This window comes from Podarcis pityusensis (assembly GCF_964106645.2).
Source record: "Podarcis pityusensis genome assembly, chromosome: 9".
Taxonomy (NCBI): domain Eukaryota; kingdom Metazoa; phylum Chordata; class Lepidosauria; order Squamata; family Lacertidae; genus Podarcis; species Podarcis pityusensis.
This window is the reverse complement of record NC_138034.1, coordinates 63201417-63216772: the sequence shown is the minus strand read 5'-3', so window position 1 is coordinate 63216772 and position 15356 is coordinate 63201417. Positions and strand designations below refer to the sequence as shown.

Here is a 15356-nt window from a genome sequence, read left to right as displayed (position 1 = left end):
CGCTTCCAGCGAACCAGAGCAGCGCATGGAAACGCCGTTTACCTTCCCACCAGAGTGGTACCTATTCATCTACTTGCACTTTGATGTGCTTTCGAACTGCTAGGTTGGCAGGAGCAGGGACCAAGCAACGGGAGCTCACCCTGTCACGGGGATTCAAACCGCCGACCTTCTGATCGGCAAGTCCTAGGCTCTGTGGTTTAACCCACAGAGCCACCCACGTCCCTAGAAAGTATATGTGCAGACATTTATTGAAAGTGGGGGGCGGGCAGGGGCAAAGCTAATAATAATTTAATATAATAATTTATTATTTATACCCTGCCCATCTGGCTGGGCTTCCCCAGCCACTCTGGGCGGCTTCCAAAAAAACAATAAAATACTGTAATACATCAAAGATTAAAAGTTTCCCTAACCAGGGCTGCCTTCAGATGTCTTCTGAAAGTCTGGCAACATGCTCTGGCATCGGGGGCGGAGAGCAGACAGGGGCATGGCGTGCGTGCCGGAGCGTGGCGCCTGGCATGGTGGGGGGTGGGCAGCGCATGTCCGCGGGGAGGCAGCCACAATGGTACCCCCCTCCCCGATGATGCCGGGGTCAGTGTGCCCCCCCCTTTCCTCTGCAGGGGGGGGGAGCGACCAACGTCCCACACTTTCTGCTCATGAAGCAGAGGTTCACATACAAAATACACTGATGCAAATTAAGAACAGGGCAACTCCAGCCCTCCAGATGCTGCTGAGATGCAATTCTCATCACTGAAGATGCTTGCTAGGGCTGGTGGAAGTTGTAGCTTAGCAACATCTGGATGTAAAATCCCCACACCTGATGTAAAATAAACCTAATTTGGATATTTGGGCTGGGACCCAGATTTCAAGGTGTCTACTAACTCCCCTAGAGCTGCAATTTGCACCTTCCAGAGATTCTCCCAAACTTCAACAGAAGCTTTTCAAGGGGTACCAGGAGGTGCAGCAGAAAGTAGAAGAGCTCCTTTGCACAAGGAGAACACAACACACAAAATCTTGCTGTCTATACTTGGGGGTTCTGTTTAATTTTTGTCTTTGTTCTTATTTTCCAAATGTCAGGGGAGGGGAAGAATGGAAAGTGGACAGAGAAAAGGAAGAAATCAGAGGTCTCATACATCAAAAAGAAAATGGATCTGTGGGGTATCTTAGTAAAACTAACAGCTGGAGCTGATAGAAAATTTGCTCAAAGGGGCAGCACCCATGATCTGTGTCATGTGAATCCCCATTTAAACCAACATGTCATCGGGTGTCTTGTACCATCACCCGCAAAGCATACATTAAAGCAGTTGGAATAGTTCTGCTACGATTGTTCTTGTAATCACCTTTTTCCGTACCTACAAGCGAAAGAAAGAGCAAGGGACTTTGAAAATTATTGCATTTAAACAGATGATAGGTTGAGCAGCTTATGAATTCTGCTGAAAAAGTAATGAACGTAAGGAACTTCATGACCATAAAGGAGGTTCCATAAATTGCTTCCACAGGTGACAGCCAAATGTCAAAATATCACCTTCTGCTGCAGGACGGAGCAGGTTTGGTTTCCAGCATGCCAAACACCTTCTTTAAAAGGTTTGGGGGCATCTTGTCAAGAGAATATATTTTTAGGAAGTAGATCAGGGCAGGAAATCAGGACTGGGGATGGGGGAGCCATATCTGCATGTGTGCAAAAATATGTTTGCTTTCATCCAGGGAGTGAAAGAAGATCTTAATTATCTTTCTCTCTGCATCTGCTTCAAATCCCTTGTAAGTCCATTATTGTGCTTCGTTATTGTGGTGGGCTGGGGCGGGGAAAGGAGGGTGGGATAATAGAGAGCTCTCAGTGCTTCTGAAGCCATTTGGCCAGACCTTCAATCACCCCCCAGAGTGCAGACAAACAGCCTTGCTGTATGATGGGAAACGGCATTCTGGGTAATGACATGCAAATTGCCGCCGATTAAAAAACATTATGCATCACCGTTACAGGCAACCTTGGGAATCCATGTGTGCAAAACTGATACACACTTTTGGAAGGTTCCAAAACGCTAATCGGAAACCTTTTCTGTACAAAACACACACATCAATCGCTGTTTTCTCGGAAACGCTTGCCATCCCTGTTGAAGTTAACCACGGCCTCCGCTGATGTTTAAAATCATCTTGTCATTGCAGACAATGGCATCTGCTCATCTAGTGCCACTGTAATCAAGGCAGGACTGGGTTTCCAGTGTCAGTCTTTGGCTGAATGTGGCACTGTGTGCTTCTCAACTGACAAAAGCCTGAAACCAGAGCAATTTGAACCAGCAGCCCTCCCAATTTAATTCTTCCCAGGAAGGTCTCGTGCGTTTTTGTACACAGCTAATGGGGATTTGCTTCAAACAAAGGACGGGGAGGTGCTGGGGGGGGCCTAATCCAGTCCCTTCCCCACGTGCAGCATTGGGCACAAGAATATGGTTACCAGATTTTTTTCAATGAATCCGGGGACACTTTATTTATTTATTTTGAAGCTGAGTAGCAACAGGGAGTCAGTAGTGGGGATGGTGAGGCAAAAGACCCTGGGCCCAAGCACACATGCGTATTGTATAAAGGTGCAAAGCCCTTCTTTCGCACCCTATGAAACATAAATGCGCAGAGTTTTTTTTAAAACTTAGCAAGGGCGCGCTGCCCGCCCATGACTCCCGAGCCTCCCCCGATCTCCTTCCCCCTTCCCCCTTTGTTTTGACTGATCAGGGGAGGATTAGGAGTCATGGGTGGGCGGCCGTTGCCCAGGAGGGGCCAGCCTGGTAGTGCAGTTGGCTCTGGCTGGCTTCAGGAGCTGCTCGCTGCTGTGGCGCAGGGAAAATGGCGGGCGCCATGGCAGCGAGCAGCTCCTGAAGCCAGCCAGAGCCAACTGTGCTACCAGGCTGGCTCTGGGCTGCTGAGGCTACTGCTGCCACATTTCCCGGGGACAGATTTGCAAATCTGGGGACTGTCCCTGGGAACCAGGGATGTCTGGTAACACTATACAAGAAGGCTGCTGAGAGCATGGAGGAAATTGGTAATGGACAATTCCTCTATGCAGGAGGGGAAGATGTTGGCAGAAGGCTTAATTAACCCTACAGTGCTTTCCTTGGTGCGCAGGAAGTTGCCTTATGCTGATTCAAGGCTTTGATTCCTCTAGCTCAGCACTGTTTACATTGACCTGGAAGCAGCCCTCCAGGCTTTCAAGCAGGAGACAGTGCTATTTGGGGTGTCTGGAACGGGACCTGCCTGAGCTGACATTGGTGGTCCCAGAGGTGGTGTTGAAGACTTCACAGACTGGTCCTGAGGGACATCAACATCCATGCTGATGCCCCTCACTCAGGGCATGCCATGGCAACCATGGCTCTATCTGCAACATGTCACCAGCCCAAGCTACTGGCTGAGCAAGAAGAGCATGATCTGAGAACAGGGGATATTACCACCAGCCTCTTATCATGGTTGGATCACCTCCTGTTGAGGATTTAGGTGTTCAGCAGTTTTCCCCTCCTGCAGAGGAGGAGAGGGACTTATTCAGATGGTCTGCCTTCAAGGCTAAGAGATCCCTTTGGTTTCCAGATGGCTCTAGAGAACTTTACGGCTAATACAACTGGTTCTCCTGCTGAAGCCCTGGCTGATCCGTGGAATATACAGATGGCCCAGGCTGTTGACACAATCACCCTGGAGTGCCCTCTTCCACTTGATAGAGCCCAGCTGGCTCCTTGGTATACAACAGAGCTGAGGGCAATAATACGAGCCAGGAGAGGAGCTTGAACACAAGTGGAGAAAAACTCCAGACGAATGGAAGCAGACGCTCGTGAGTGCTGATCACCAAGCCTGATCAATGGCGGTGAATACAGAAAATAAGGCATACTTTGCTGTTTCCACCGCAGCTTCACTGTGTTGTAGTGGAAGGGCCTTTTACAGTCTGGCCTGAAGGAGGTGCTAGAATGGATAGTGGCTCGTTGTGACCTGTTTGCAAAACACGTCAAAGATAAAATCGCCTTCCTCTTCCAGGACTTCTGATTCTACTGTGATTCTTCAAATCTGTGTTTTTATATTGTAAACTGCCCTGTGATCCTTGGGTGGAGGGCGGTACAGAAATTAATAATAAATAAAATTGCTTCAAATAAAAGTGTTGTTTGTTAATGGGACTGAACGAAAAATAGTTGGCAACTTTTCCTTTGAAATGTGGAGATTTGACCACAACCTTCTAGCAGGCTACTGTCCCTGTGACATTTCTGGTAGCACAGTTAGTAAATGCGTCACTTCACAGTGTTTTAATGTAGGAACTTTAAAATACCGATGAGCTTGTCTCCAGCTACTTGTGTAAATGGGTTAATGGAGGACACATTTTCCAAGCCATGGTCTAAAGATGAACATGAAGCTATACATAGATTTAGGTCTGGTCAGTGTCTGGAAGGCTGACCGCTACGTATGCTACCTTGAGTTCCATGATGGAAGAAAGAGGAGAAATAAACGTAATAAAGACATTTCAAATGCAAGACATGCCTAATCTCATAGAACTTGTTCATGCATGGTTCATACCCCTCCTTTACTCTTACCTTTGAGTTTGTTGTGTTCTGAATCGGCTGGGAAGAGAGAGTCTGGGAAGAGTTTGGGGAAAGTGAGGCCGGCGTATTTAGGTCGGTTTTCCACATAGTTCCGCACTGTGGGCTGGAGTTTCTTCATGAATTCTGGGCAGGGGGTTCCGAGCTGTTCAATTACCTTATTCCACTGGTCAATATCTGAGCAGAGATAGTTAAGGAAAGAAGAGGTGCAGATTCCCCAACCCCATCCTCAAGCAATCCAAGGCATTTCTCCCAATTTCCAAGTGATTGGCACATTTGGTGTCTGAAGAAGACCGACACAGAAACTCGAAACCAGTGGTTCACTTTGGGAGCAATATCACATTAAAGCAATTCCATCCGTCACCCACATAATCCCAACGTATTCTATTAAAGCGTGGTTTTGCCTCACTGGTTTGGGCGGGATTATGGCGAAATTCGTACACTCACTTTGTGGTTCAGCACCCATCACAAACCTGCACTGCTCACAACTCCCTGCCTTTCCATTCTTGCCACATCACTAGCTTAGAGGTGCTTTATTGCAATCATGTGGAGTACTTTTCATGCCACCATTGGCAGCCCTAATGGGGAAGGACAACCGACGTGAGTCATCCACATGACTGATCCGTCCATGTGATCAAATCATCCAGACATTGCCAAGATGGTCTGGGAGCCACCGACGAGGCAATAACTTTGCAGTGGCAACTATATCAGCAACTGAACCACAAAGATAATCCATAAATTGGCTTAAGGCTTAGCATCATGATCCCATATCGACCATGAGATTCCTCATGAGGTATCCAACTTTCTCAAAGCCTATTATTCGAGCAAAGTAGTTCTGCTTGTTGTTACACTCAGAGAACTCAACAAAGACAATGGAAGTACATTGCATGAGCGGATCAGGGAATGAATGTAGTACCAGCTTGCTCTATTCATCAGAACTGAATTGAACAGTAGTGAATTGAAAGTCCAGAGGTAAACAAAATTGTGTGACCTCTTTGCACGACCTCTCTGCCAAGGTAATTTCACCTCGCTTTTTTGCACCTAATTATTCATGAGACACCTTGTATTATTTAAAAGCACAGGTTCTTCTAGGAAATAAGATGCTGCATAATGGAAGACACTTACCCAGAATAAGTAGAAATGCAGGTGATTTGTACACATGCATGAAGGTACATGCATTCTGTCTGTCAATTACATGTAGCAAGCACTACTGGGGGAGAGATATAATTCTTGCTCCATTGTGTGCAAGCTAAACCCAAATGTTCCGGCTTCATCTTCTTTGTACAATGTTAAAAATACGGTTTGGCTTCCCCATGACAGAAAATGAACCACAATGACCATTTTCTTCAAGCCCAAGTACTTCCACATGGAAATGTGCGGCAACCACTCTCCAGCTCCTTGGGCAACCAGCACTACTCCTTGCTGCAATGAATGTGTGGTTGTTAATAAAGCCCTAAATGGCCTTCCAGGCACATTCCAGAACACAGAAGTCAGTGCTCAGAAGCCTTAAAATCTACAATGAATATGGTCAAATCAGGTGAAAATAGGGACATTGCTGTATACATTTTATATCCTGGTTCTCACACCAAGCAGCGTCGTTTGAAGTGCCCTGCTCACATACGCATCACTGCTCATTGCTGAAATGTCTTATTTCTTCCTGTTTCCTAATACTAGAACCCAGGGCCATACAATGAAGCTGAATGGTACAAGATTCAGAATGGACCAAAGGAAGAATGTCTTCAGGCAGTGCATAAAACATTACCACAAGAGGTAGTGATGGGAGCCAATTTCAACAAGTGGATTAGACAAATGCATGGAAGGTGAGGCTATCAATAGTTACTAGTCACGGTGGCTGGATGCTACCTCCAGGAAAAGAGGCAACATGCCTCTTCATACCACTGGGGATCAACAGCAGGACAGGGCTATCCACCCTGGGCTTCCCAGAGGCACCTGGGCACCAGGATGGACAGGCCTTTGGTTTGATCCATTAGGGCTGCTCCTCTGTTTTCTTAGGTTCTTACTCTGTCATTGTCCTGATTTGAAACAAAGAGGGTGATAGTTCTTTGGTTAAATATATACTAGAAAACAAAACAAAACTATCCGTTGTTCAAAATGAATCTCACCAGCGCAGTCCATGAAATGGCAAGCTGCGCACTGCACATCATTCTGCACTTATGAGCCTGCACTGGCATGCATATGGTCTATGGTCTTGAGGACAGTGGTTCTCAACCTGTGGGTCCCCAGATGTTGTTGGACTACAACTCCCATCATCCCTGAGCTCTGGCCTTGCTAGCTAGGGGTGATGGGAGTTGTAGTTCAACAACATCTGGGGACCCACAGGTTGAGAAAGGCTGCTCTAGGAGCAAGAGTAGGCTTCCTCAAACTCAGCTCTTCAGATGTTTTTGGCCTACAACTCCCATGATCCCTAGCTAGCAGGACCAGTGGTCAGGGATGATGGGAATTGTAGTCTCAAAACATCTGGGGGGCTGAGTTTGAGGAAGCCTGAGCAAGAGTGAGATCCATCCAACCCCAACTCAGATATTTGACGTCTAGTGACCAGGGAACCAGGAGATAGAACCCTGGCGACTTTAACAACTAACCCTAATGCTTCTTAAAGATGCCTGCAACCATCCTCCCCCAAAAAGGCAAAAGTGATTCACTAGTGAGATGTACCAGGAAAATTAGGAATGTCCCACGAGTGTGTGAGATTGGGATGGAAGTGGGGAGGAACAGACCAAGAATTCAGCAGATATTGAGTGGAACATACTGCTCACATTCCACTGGGTAGAGTAGGGTAGGGTGAAGTTGAGAAGCAACAGATTGATAAAGCTAAACTAGGGTAGTTTAACAGAGCTCTTGTTAAAAAACTATAGACAGGTAGGAAAGATGTTGGGGACTATTGTTAAGTATGGATGGGTACCTGCCAACATCTACACCCCATCAGGAAGCCCAGTGTTGACCCACCCCCATCCCCCTCACTTTGATCATCTAGCTGGTCATTACTGCCTGCCCACTTGCCCTCTCCAAGCATGTAAAGAGTGACAAGCAGGAGGAGGAGATAGGGAAAGGCATTCACTTGCCTTGGTCTCTACTTGTTGGAAGTGGTATGGATTGGCCCAGAGGAGTGGGCAAGCAAACAGGAAGTGATGACCGTGGGAAGGAAGCAGGGAGAGACCCAAAGGCCTCTTGACTAAGTGCCAACTCCGCCCCCCATAAACCTGGAACTGACACTAGACAGTTCTTTTGGGCACAGAAATCAGCATGTTGGAAGCTACAGAGATGAATGCCAGACATGTTGGGCTCATTTCATATAAATCACATGGATGAGGAAAGAAATTTTTTTAATACTCGGAGAAAATAGGCTGAGTTATTGCCACTGGCTTAGCTACTTTCCAGTTAAGGAGGACACCACCTCCTTCCCAACACAAGAAGGCCCTTCTTCCGTCAACTTTGTGGCATCTCTAACTTCTAATTCTTTTCACAATGAGAGTGGGAGAGAAACATAAAACCGGTGCCCAATCTCAACTACATATAAAGTACCTGAAGCCCCACTAATACTGAGAGGAATGGAGAAACCGGCAGAAATATAACCACCCTCACAATCACGATCAGAAAATCATCTACTCAAGGACAAGTACAACAAGTAGCTTGATACCTTTGATTGGGCCACTCCTGCCAGTACAGCAGTGGGAAAGGACTTTTGATTGTAACATACGGAAATGAAAGCACAACGGGAATATTAGGTTATTATAGAGCAATCCGCAACCCGTATCAGTATATACAGCCCAAAGATTAGATCCACTGAGATTAGGTGAAGGGATGAAATGCTTTAATAACAGGCTGGGTACATACAGGTTGGATCAAAAACACACCAATACTTAAAGCAGCTGCAAATATGGGTCACAGCACAGCACAAATTCTAAGCATTTTGTCTCCTTGGGGAGTTCACAGCGCAAATACCCATGCTGTTGGGCCACCCAGAAGGCTCACTGTGCTTTATAAAATGCCCAGGGAATTACAGGATCACCAGCCAACGAGACATATACTACTCACAGAGGGGGAAATACAAATGCAGTCATTTAGGTTCATTCCAGCTTGCGGTTTCTGGTTCGCTGACGTTACTAACAGTGTAGCGCTAAGAGACACCGTTCTGGCACACAGATACGGAATCAGGAACATGGCGTGCTAAGACCATGCAGCCTCACAGTCCAAGGCACTGCAAGCAGTACTCAAATTATTAGGGTGGAGGGAGGAGGGATGGCAAGCTTTCATGAAGTTCACCTGTTCCAACCTGCCCGTCCCTTCCAATTTTAGCCACGCACCCTCCATTTTTGCATTCTAATAACAGTATCTAAGGGGAGCATCAAAAAATGTCAGGGGCCTTCTTTCGCACCCTGTGAAACTTAACTGCGCTGGGGAGAATTAAGATTAGTAGGATGTATGGTGTGGTGTTAAAAAAACAACCCAAAAAACTAAGAGAAATCCCCAAACACCTTCCAGCCATTGCATTTATTACCAGTATTCTTTTAAGTAAACAGTGTGTTCCTGCCCACCCTCTTCCCATCCCTACGGAAGCTAGCATTTGTAATTTTTGAAAGCATGAACAAGCACAGATCCACGGAGGAGCATCTGCACTGGTGCCAGCACTTCTTGGATCTGTCTAGATTATCTGACTGTTGGTGTGCATCTGACAGGGTAAGTAACGAAAGATGCTACCAAATTACAGTTAGCCATGAATTTCAACATCCTGTTATGCTTTGCCCTACCTGGTTATTGGTGGGCATGGTGGACCTTGTTATGGCACAAGCTGGTTATTGGTGGGCATAGGAGCCAACTTCTAGAGGCCGAGGTCCCTTTGGGCTCCCCAATAAAATATTTGAGCCCCCTTCCCCAAAAAAATCAAAAAACCCACTGATGGACATTGCTATTCAAATGGTATATGCCACATCTTGTGCCCACCCGGAAATATCTTATTCAAGTTGGTACCCCTGTAGGTGTCTCTGCTTTTTAAGATGCTGTTAAAGCTATGGTTTTCCCAGTAGTGATGTATGGAAGTGAGAGCTGGACCATAAAGAAGGCTGGTCGCCAAAGAATTGATGCTTTTGAATTATGGTGCTGGAATAGACTCTTGAGAGTCCCATGGACTGCAAGAAGATCAAACCTATCCATTCTGAAGAAAATCAGCCCTGAGTGCTCACTGGAAGGACAGATCCTGAAGCTGAGGCTCCAATACTTTGGCCACCTCATGAGAAGAGAAGACTCCCTGGAAAAGACCCTGATGTTGGGAAAGACGGAGGGCACAAGAAGAAGGGGACGACAGAGGACGAGATGGTTGGACAGTGGTCTCGAAGCTACCAGCATGTTTGACCAAACTGCGGGAGGCAGTGGAAGAAAGGAGTGCCTGGCGTGCTCAGGTCCACGGGATCACGAAGAGTCGGACACGACTAAATGACTAAACAACAACTCCTGTAGGTGGGGAATAATGGGCATGAATGGGACATGGAGCTGTTCCAGGTACCAGGGATGTGAGCTACAGCCACCTGAAGGGAACAGAGAGCAGCTATGCATGCAGAGTGCAAAGTGGGGTGGGGGGAATGATGACTGCTGAGAATATCTGTGTCTTGCTAAGGAAAGATGCCCTGCAAATGAGAACAAAGGGACTAGAGAAAACGTTGCACAGCCTTACAGGAAACAGAGTGCACAGCTAATAGCATCTCTCCCTATTTGTTTAAGAATACCAACACAATTAAGGGAGAATTTCAAACAAATCATCAGCTGCTAGTGGCTGGTTTCTAGGGAGATATTTCTATAGCAAAATGCTTTTAATGGTTTAATTATAGAGGTTCTGTGAACAAATTTTAATAAGTATGCAGCTGTTTGAAAGAAACTGGGCTTTTAAAAAATGCATTATATAGGACATCTTTGGTGAGGTTTATCTTTTCTTTTCCTTCTGGTAGTTTATTTGAAAGGGGTTTTTCAAAAAATAAAATAAAATCCATGTTTCTATGCACATATGGGCTATGATGAGTTGAATCCGTGACATGTAAGGAAGAACAATTACTAACTTTTTAGTATAAAAAAATGAAGGAGTAGAAGAAGAAAACAGGGGAAGTGTGCAATACGAGGAGGAATCCTCATATTTCTGTTGTGGCTAGTTGTTCTAAACCATACGCTAGATGGTAAAAAAAGAAAGATAACTATGGCAAGGAAAGATGCTAATTTTCAACAAAAGGTAGCACACATTGTGCCAGGGACCATGCTGAGGAGGGCAGCACTGAGGAAGAATGGTGGGAGCCACCCCTCCCCCTTCCCCTGAATCTTCCCAGAAGCAGGAGGACAATATAGATTTAGAACAGTGGTTTGCAGAGGGGCATAGTTCAGAAGGCAGAAGCTGGGAAATACTGGATGGGGAACAGCTAGGAGAAGAAACACTAGAAAAAAGAGCTAACAGATTCACAGTCTCTGGACAGCATTCACCCTCCCCTTCTCCAAAGACACAGAGAGCTCAGAAAGTCTCAGAGCAGAAAGCGCAGAGGGTACAAACTTAGATTACAAAATGTAGGAGTGACATAGATTAACAGGGATGGAGGAAGGGGGAGTGAGCCTTAATTGGGAGCACCGCCATTTCTAGGGAGACATGTTCTTTTCTCTCTCACTGTGATTATTAAAGAATCTAACTGGTAAAACATTTCTTTTGTTTGATCTTCTTATTTAGTGCCATGGGGGAGGAAGCCAACTTCCCAAAGCCTGACACATCGTTATGGTGTAACTCTGCCACAAGCCTGCAGATCTTATGGTCCACCAAGCCAAACACAGCACAATAGCTATGCAGGGTGCTTGAGATCTCCCCTCCTGATATTTTTGCAGTCCCAGGCTAGAAGCAATAAGAAGGCATTTATCAAGCCCGAGTTGGACGACCAGATATGGTTGGTGGGTTGAGTTTGGCTTGGTGGGTCACAAGTAGAATAGACCAGGCCCTCTTCTGGGGAAAGGGGGGGGGGGGAGGGATCATTCGGAAAATTTGGATAACAAACATTACTGGGTAGATCCACTACCCTGATCTGATTTCTCCAAGCCTCTCATGACATACCTTACTGAGTGTGCCAGCAGTGGGTGACTGAAATGCTGCCATTTTAAATTGCTCACAAACGGCTCAGAGCTACAATTCGTCATTCTCACTTCCTGAAACAATACGCAGACCAAAATGCAGCTGCCCTTTGGAAAATGAGTTTGTTCAAATCCTGTGATGCAGTTCCCCAGCCGAAAAATATGTACAAAAATGTATATAATATTAGGAGGGCATGTGTATAAGAATTCATGTATTTGTGGGAACAAATGCATTTTATCTGGGGAAATTGCTTGCAAAAATGTGTCTAAAAACACCAAACAGCTGCTGAATTTTCACCAGGACTCCCTGCCCTGCCTGCAATGATGCGGAAATGTGATGAACTACAATTCAGATTGGATCAGTTCAGTTCATCATCTGTCCCTGATTGCAAGTACTTGCATTTGGTGATGTTTTAGCCTTAATTATAGTCTATGGGATTGAAAGGCTTAATTTTCCTTCAGCTTTTTCCACCATCCTGTTCTCTCTGAAAGGTGAGGAGCAGTCAAGTTGAATTTAAAATAAAAAGTTGGTAGTTACAGACTGCAGAACTGCAGCTGCTGGTAAATCCATCAGACGGGTCCACTGATTCAGCAAGGATGGAGGCATCAAACAGCACCTTGCTTCACACCTGGAGTCAACCCTGCAGATGTGCACCATGCAAACAACTTGGTGGCCGAGCTGCTATACTGGCTTCACTTTAGGGATGGTTGTGGCATTGGCAGAATCCTACATACGTTACAATCCTTTGCCCATTCCCCACTTCCCCTGCCCCCTACCCAGGCTTTCTTCAGCACTGAGTACCAAAAATCTGCTGCCGTATATCAAATACTTCTAACCATTCTCAAAAATGGTGGCAATTTTGCACAACTAAACTGGGCTCCAAGCCTTCCTATTGACTGGAAGAAGTTCAACATGTTGGTGAAGAAATCACTGAATGTGATATTAAGCATGAATGAACGTAAAGAGAAAGCCAGACAGATGAATACATAGCTATGAACCCGTGAATGAAATTCACATTATGACTCAGGATTTTATCCTCCCCTTTCCCTTCCTTTGCATTCAGTAGGTACTACATCTTATGGGAAAACGGTCCCCCGCCATAATTCCTTTAACCTGAAGGAAACAAAACTGTGCCAGGAATAAGGGAGGCTCAGCTTAGTATATGTTTACATGTGTTGATTGGGACTGAGCAGCAAATATGGAAAGTAACTAGTCTGCAAACTGGGACACTATGGCCATGGATTAAAAATGAAGAATGGGGAAGGGGCAGAAAAAGGTGATGTTGCAGCAAAGGCTTGTTCCCATGAGTATTATGTGAAGAGGCCAATCCTTTTTGTTTGAAATCTGTGGGGGTTTTTTAATGTAGGAACAAAAGAGTTAGTTAGCCCTGTGCACACTCACATTTTTAGGGATGTACTTAAGTGTCTGCTTAACAATCTTAACCATGTGTCTGCCCAATGCTATCAACGTATGAGCTCAGAGGAACATACACCCAGGCGAATGTGCAAAGGTTTAGAAAACTTTGGCAAAACACATATTTGTAAACATGTGTATCATATAGATGCAACCAGGGGTTTGAGGGGCAAATTGTCCCTGGTGAGGTCCTCTAGGTAGTGACCCTCAACCACCCATCCACTATCTCAAAAGCCCACGATGTCTCAGAGCAAAGCTAAACTGGGTACTTGAAGGCATGCAATTTGCTAGACCCACCCACTCACAGTAACTAGCCCAAAAGGGCATCAGTGCCAATGGGGCCAAAACACATGTCAACAGCACCCTAAAGTGCCAGGGAGATTGGGGCAAGACAGAGGGTGCTGGATCAGAAAGCTGGGATTAGCCATGGCTCTCTGTTGAGTCAACTCTTGGTAACGTACATGGGTTTTTGGGTGAAAGCTATTATTAAAATCAGCTTCCAGAACATCTGACTCACTCAATAAATATAAATTAGAAATTACTCCCAGTTATGAAAACCAGTGAAGATATTGCTATAGAAGCACTGCAGTCCATGTGTAATTCATTCCTTTGGATTATCACACTGACTCATCTCCTTCTGAGTCACCCATCTAAGATGCAATATCCTCAGGTGTATCATTCTGTGCCACGATGTGCTGGTAAGAATTTCAGATTTCTTTGTCTGTGTTTGCTGTTCCAGTGTTACCGCACCATCAATGAGATCCATTATGACACAGATGGAGGGGGAACCTTCAGCACTCCAGATGTAGGTGGATTACAACTCGCATCATCCCTGATCACTGGCTGGGGCTGATGGGATTTGTAGTCCAACAAGATCTGGAAGGCCGCAGCTTCCCCATGCTTGCTTCACAAGAAAGGGAGTGTTGCTGCAGTGCTCAGTATTAAATACGAAACCCGCTCCACTCTGAGGAATCAGGGTAGATATTGAGGAATAAACTATCAGAACTCCTTGGAAGACCTGGAATAGCTCAGTAAGTAGAGTATGGAACTCTTAATCTCAGGGCCCTATGTTGGTCCCTTCCAACTCTACATTTCTATGAGTCTATGAATCTTATGTGCTGCAAAAGCTGACCTAGGAAACCATCTATAAGAATACAGTAGCCTCCCATTTATCCAACCTCAGTGAACTGCATGTCATCAGTGTTCCCTCTCTCTTTCATATGTTTGCATTTTCATTCTTCTACCTATATTGGGAGAGTTCCTTAGGCCAAAAGAGAAAATAAAAGCGTATGGAGGGGAATCAATATATTCATTAAAAATGGAAATAAATGATCTCCCAGACTAACCCATGTTGATCTCTTTATCAGTTTTTTCCCCTGGAAATCCTTCAGGCATGTTTGGATACAGGAGGTTCTATTATAACAATGAAAATTTATAGAACGGTGTCTTAGCCAAGAGGAGGTTACTAGACTCTAAAAAAATTCTATGGCACACATTTTGTTCCATAAGTGGGGGACCTTTGGCCCTTCAGATGTTGCTGCACTAGAACTCCCATAATCCCTGGCCATTTGATATCTTAGTTGGGGCTGATAGTTCAGCATCATCTGGAGAGACAGAGATTCCTCATCCCTGTTCTGTTGCATCACACATAACTTTTCAAGTAAAGGTGTCATGATGATTCTGAGGCATCCTTGAGCTGTCCATTCCATTCCTCGAGGTACAATAAAAGCCTGCAAGCATTATAGCACTCCAAATGGGCAGAAGGTAATAAAGGGGAGTGGGAAATGGTGCCTAGAGAGGCCCACGACCTAGGAAGGATACGATCCGTGCCAGGAAACAACACAGCACCTTTAATCATTTCTCCCATGATGCACCCTACTGACCACATGTCAACTGAAAACAAAAATGAAATGAAGGTAAACAAGAACAACAACAAGAACAACAACAACAACAGAACAACAAATAAATGAGAAGACTTATCTGGTTGGGTCAACAGAACAGGAATGATTCCTTGCTTCAATGCTCTGGGGAAGAATCAAGTATGGCTGATTCTGGAGCTCTGGAGCTCCTCTCCTTAGAAAGCAGAACCAGAAAGTCACAGAACGCCTCCTGCCCACTGTTGCATCCATCTATTCCTGTCCTCTTACAACCTCCTTATAAGATAACCAGCAGAAAACAGCTGCTGCAGATACAAGTTGTACTGGACAAGACACCAAGGGAGCAGCAGATGGAGGAGGCGCCAATCTCTTCTCTTGCTGCTGTGAGACCCAAACTGAAAGCTC

General features: G+C 45.4%; 1 protein-coding gene across 8 annotated transcripts in view; it reads right to left on the bottom strand.

The window, feature by feature from the left end:
- The window catches only part of MAPK10 (mitogen-activated protein kinase 10), a 236496-nt gene that overhangs the window by 22025 nt on the left and 199115 nt on the right, over positions 1-15356 (bottom strand). For 7 of the 8 annotated variants that reach the window (XM_081020953.1, XM_081020954.1, XM_081020952.1 and 4 more), the window contains one exon: positions 4548-4730. In XM_081020953.1, coding sequence (XP_080877079.1) covers positions 4548-4730 — 183 coding nt within the window. Of the gene's footprint in view, positions 1-4547; positions 4731-14895; positions 14968-15356 lie in introns of all 8 variants that reach the window. The other variant, XM_081020956.1, reaches the window with a different exon arrangement.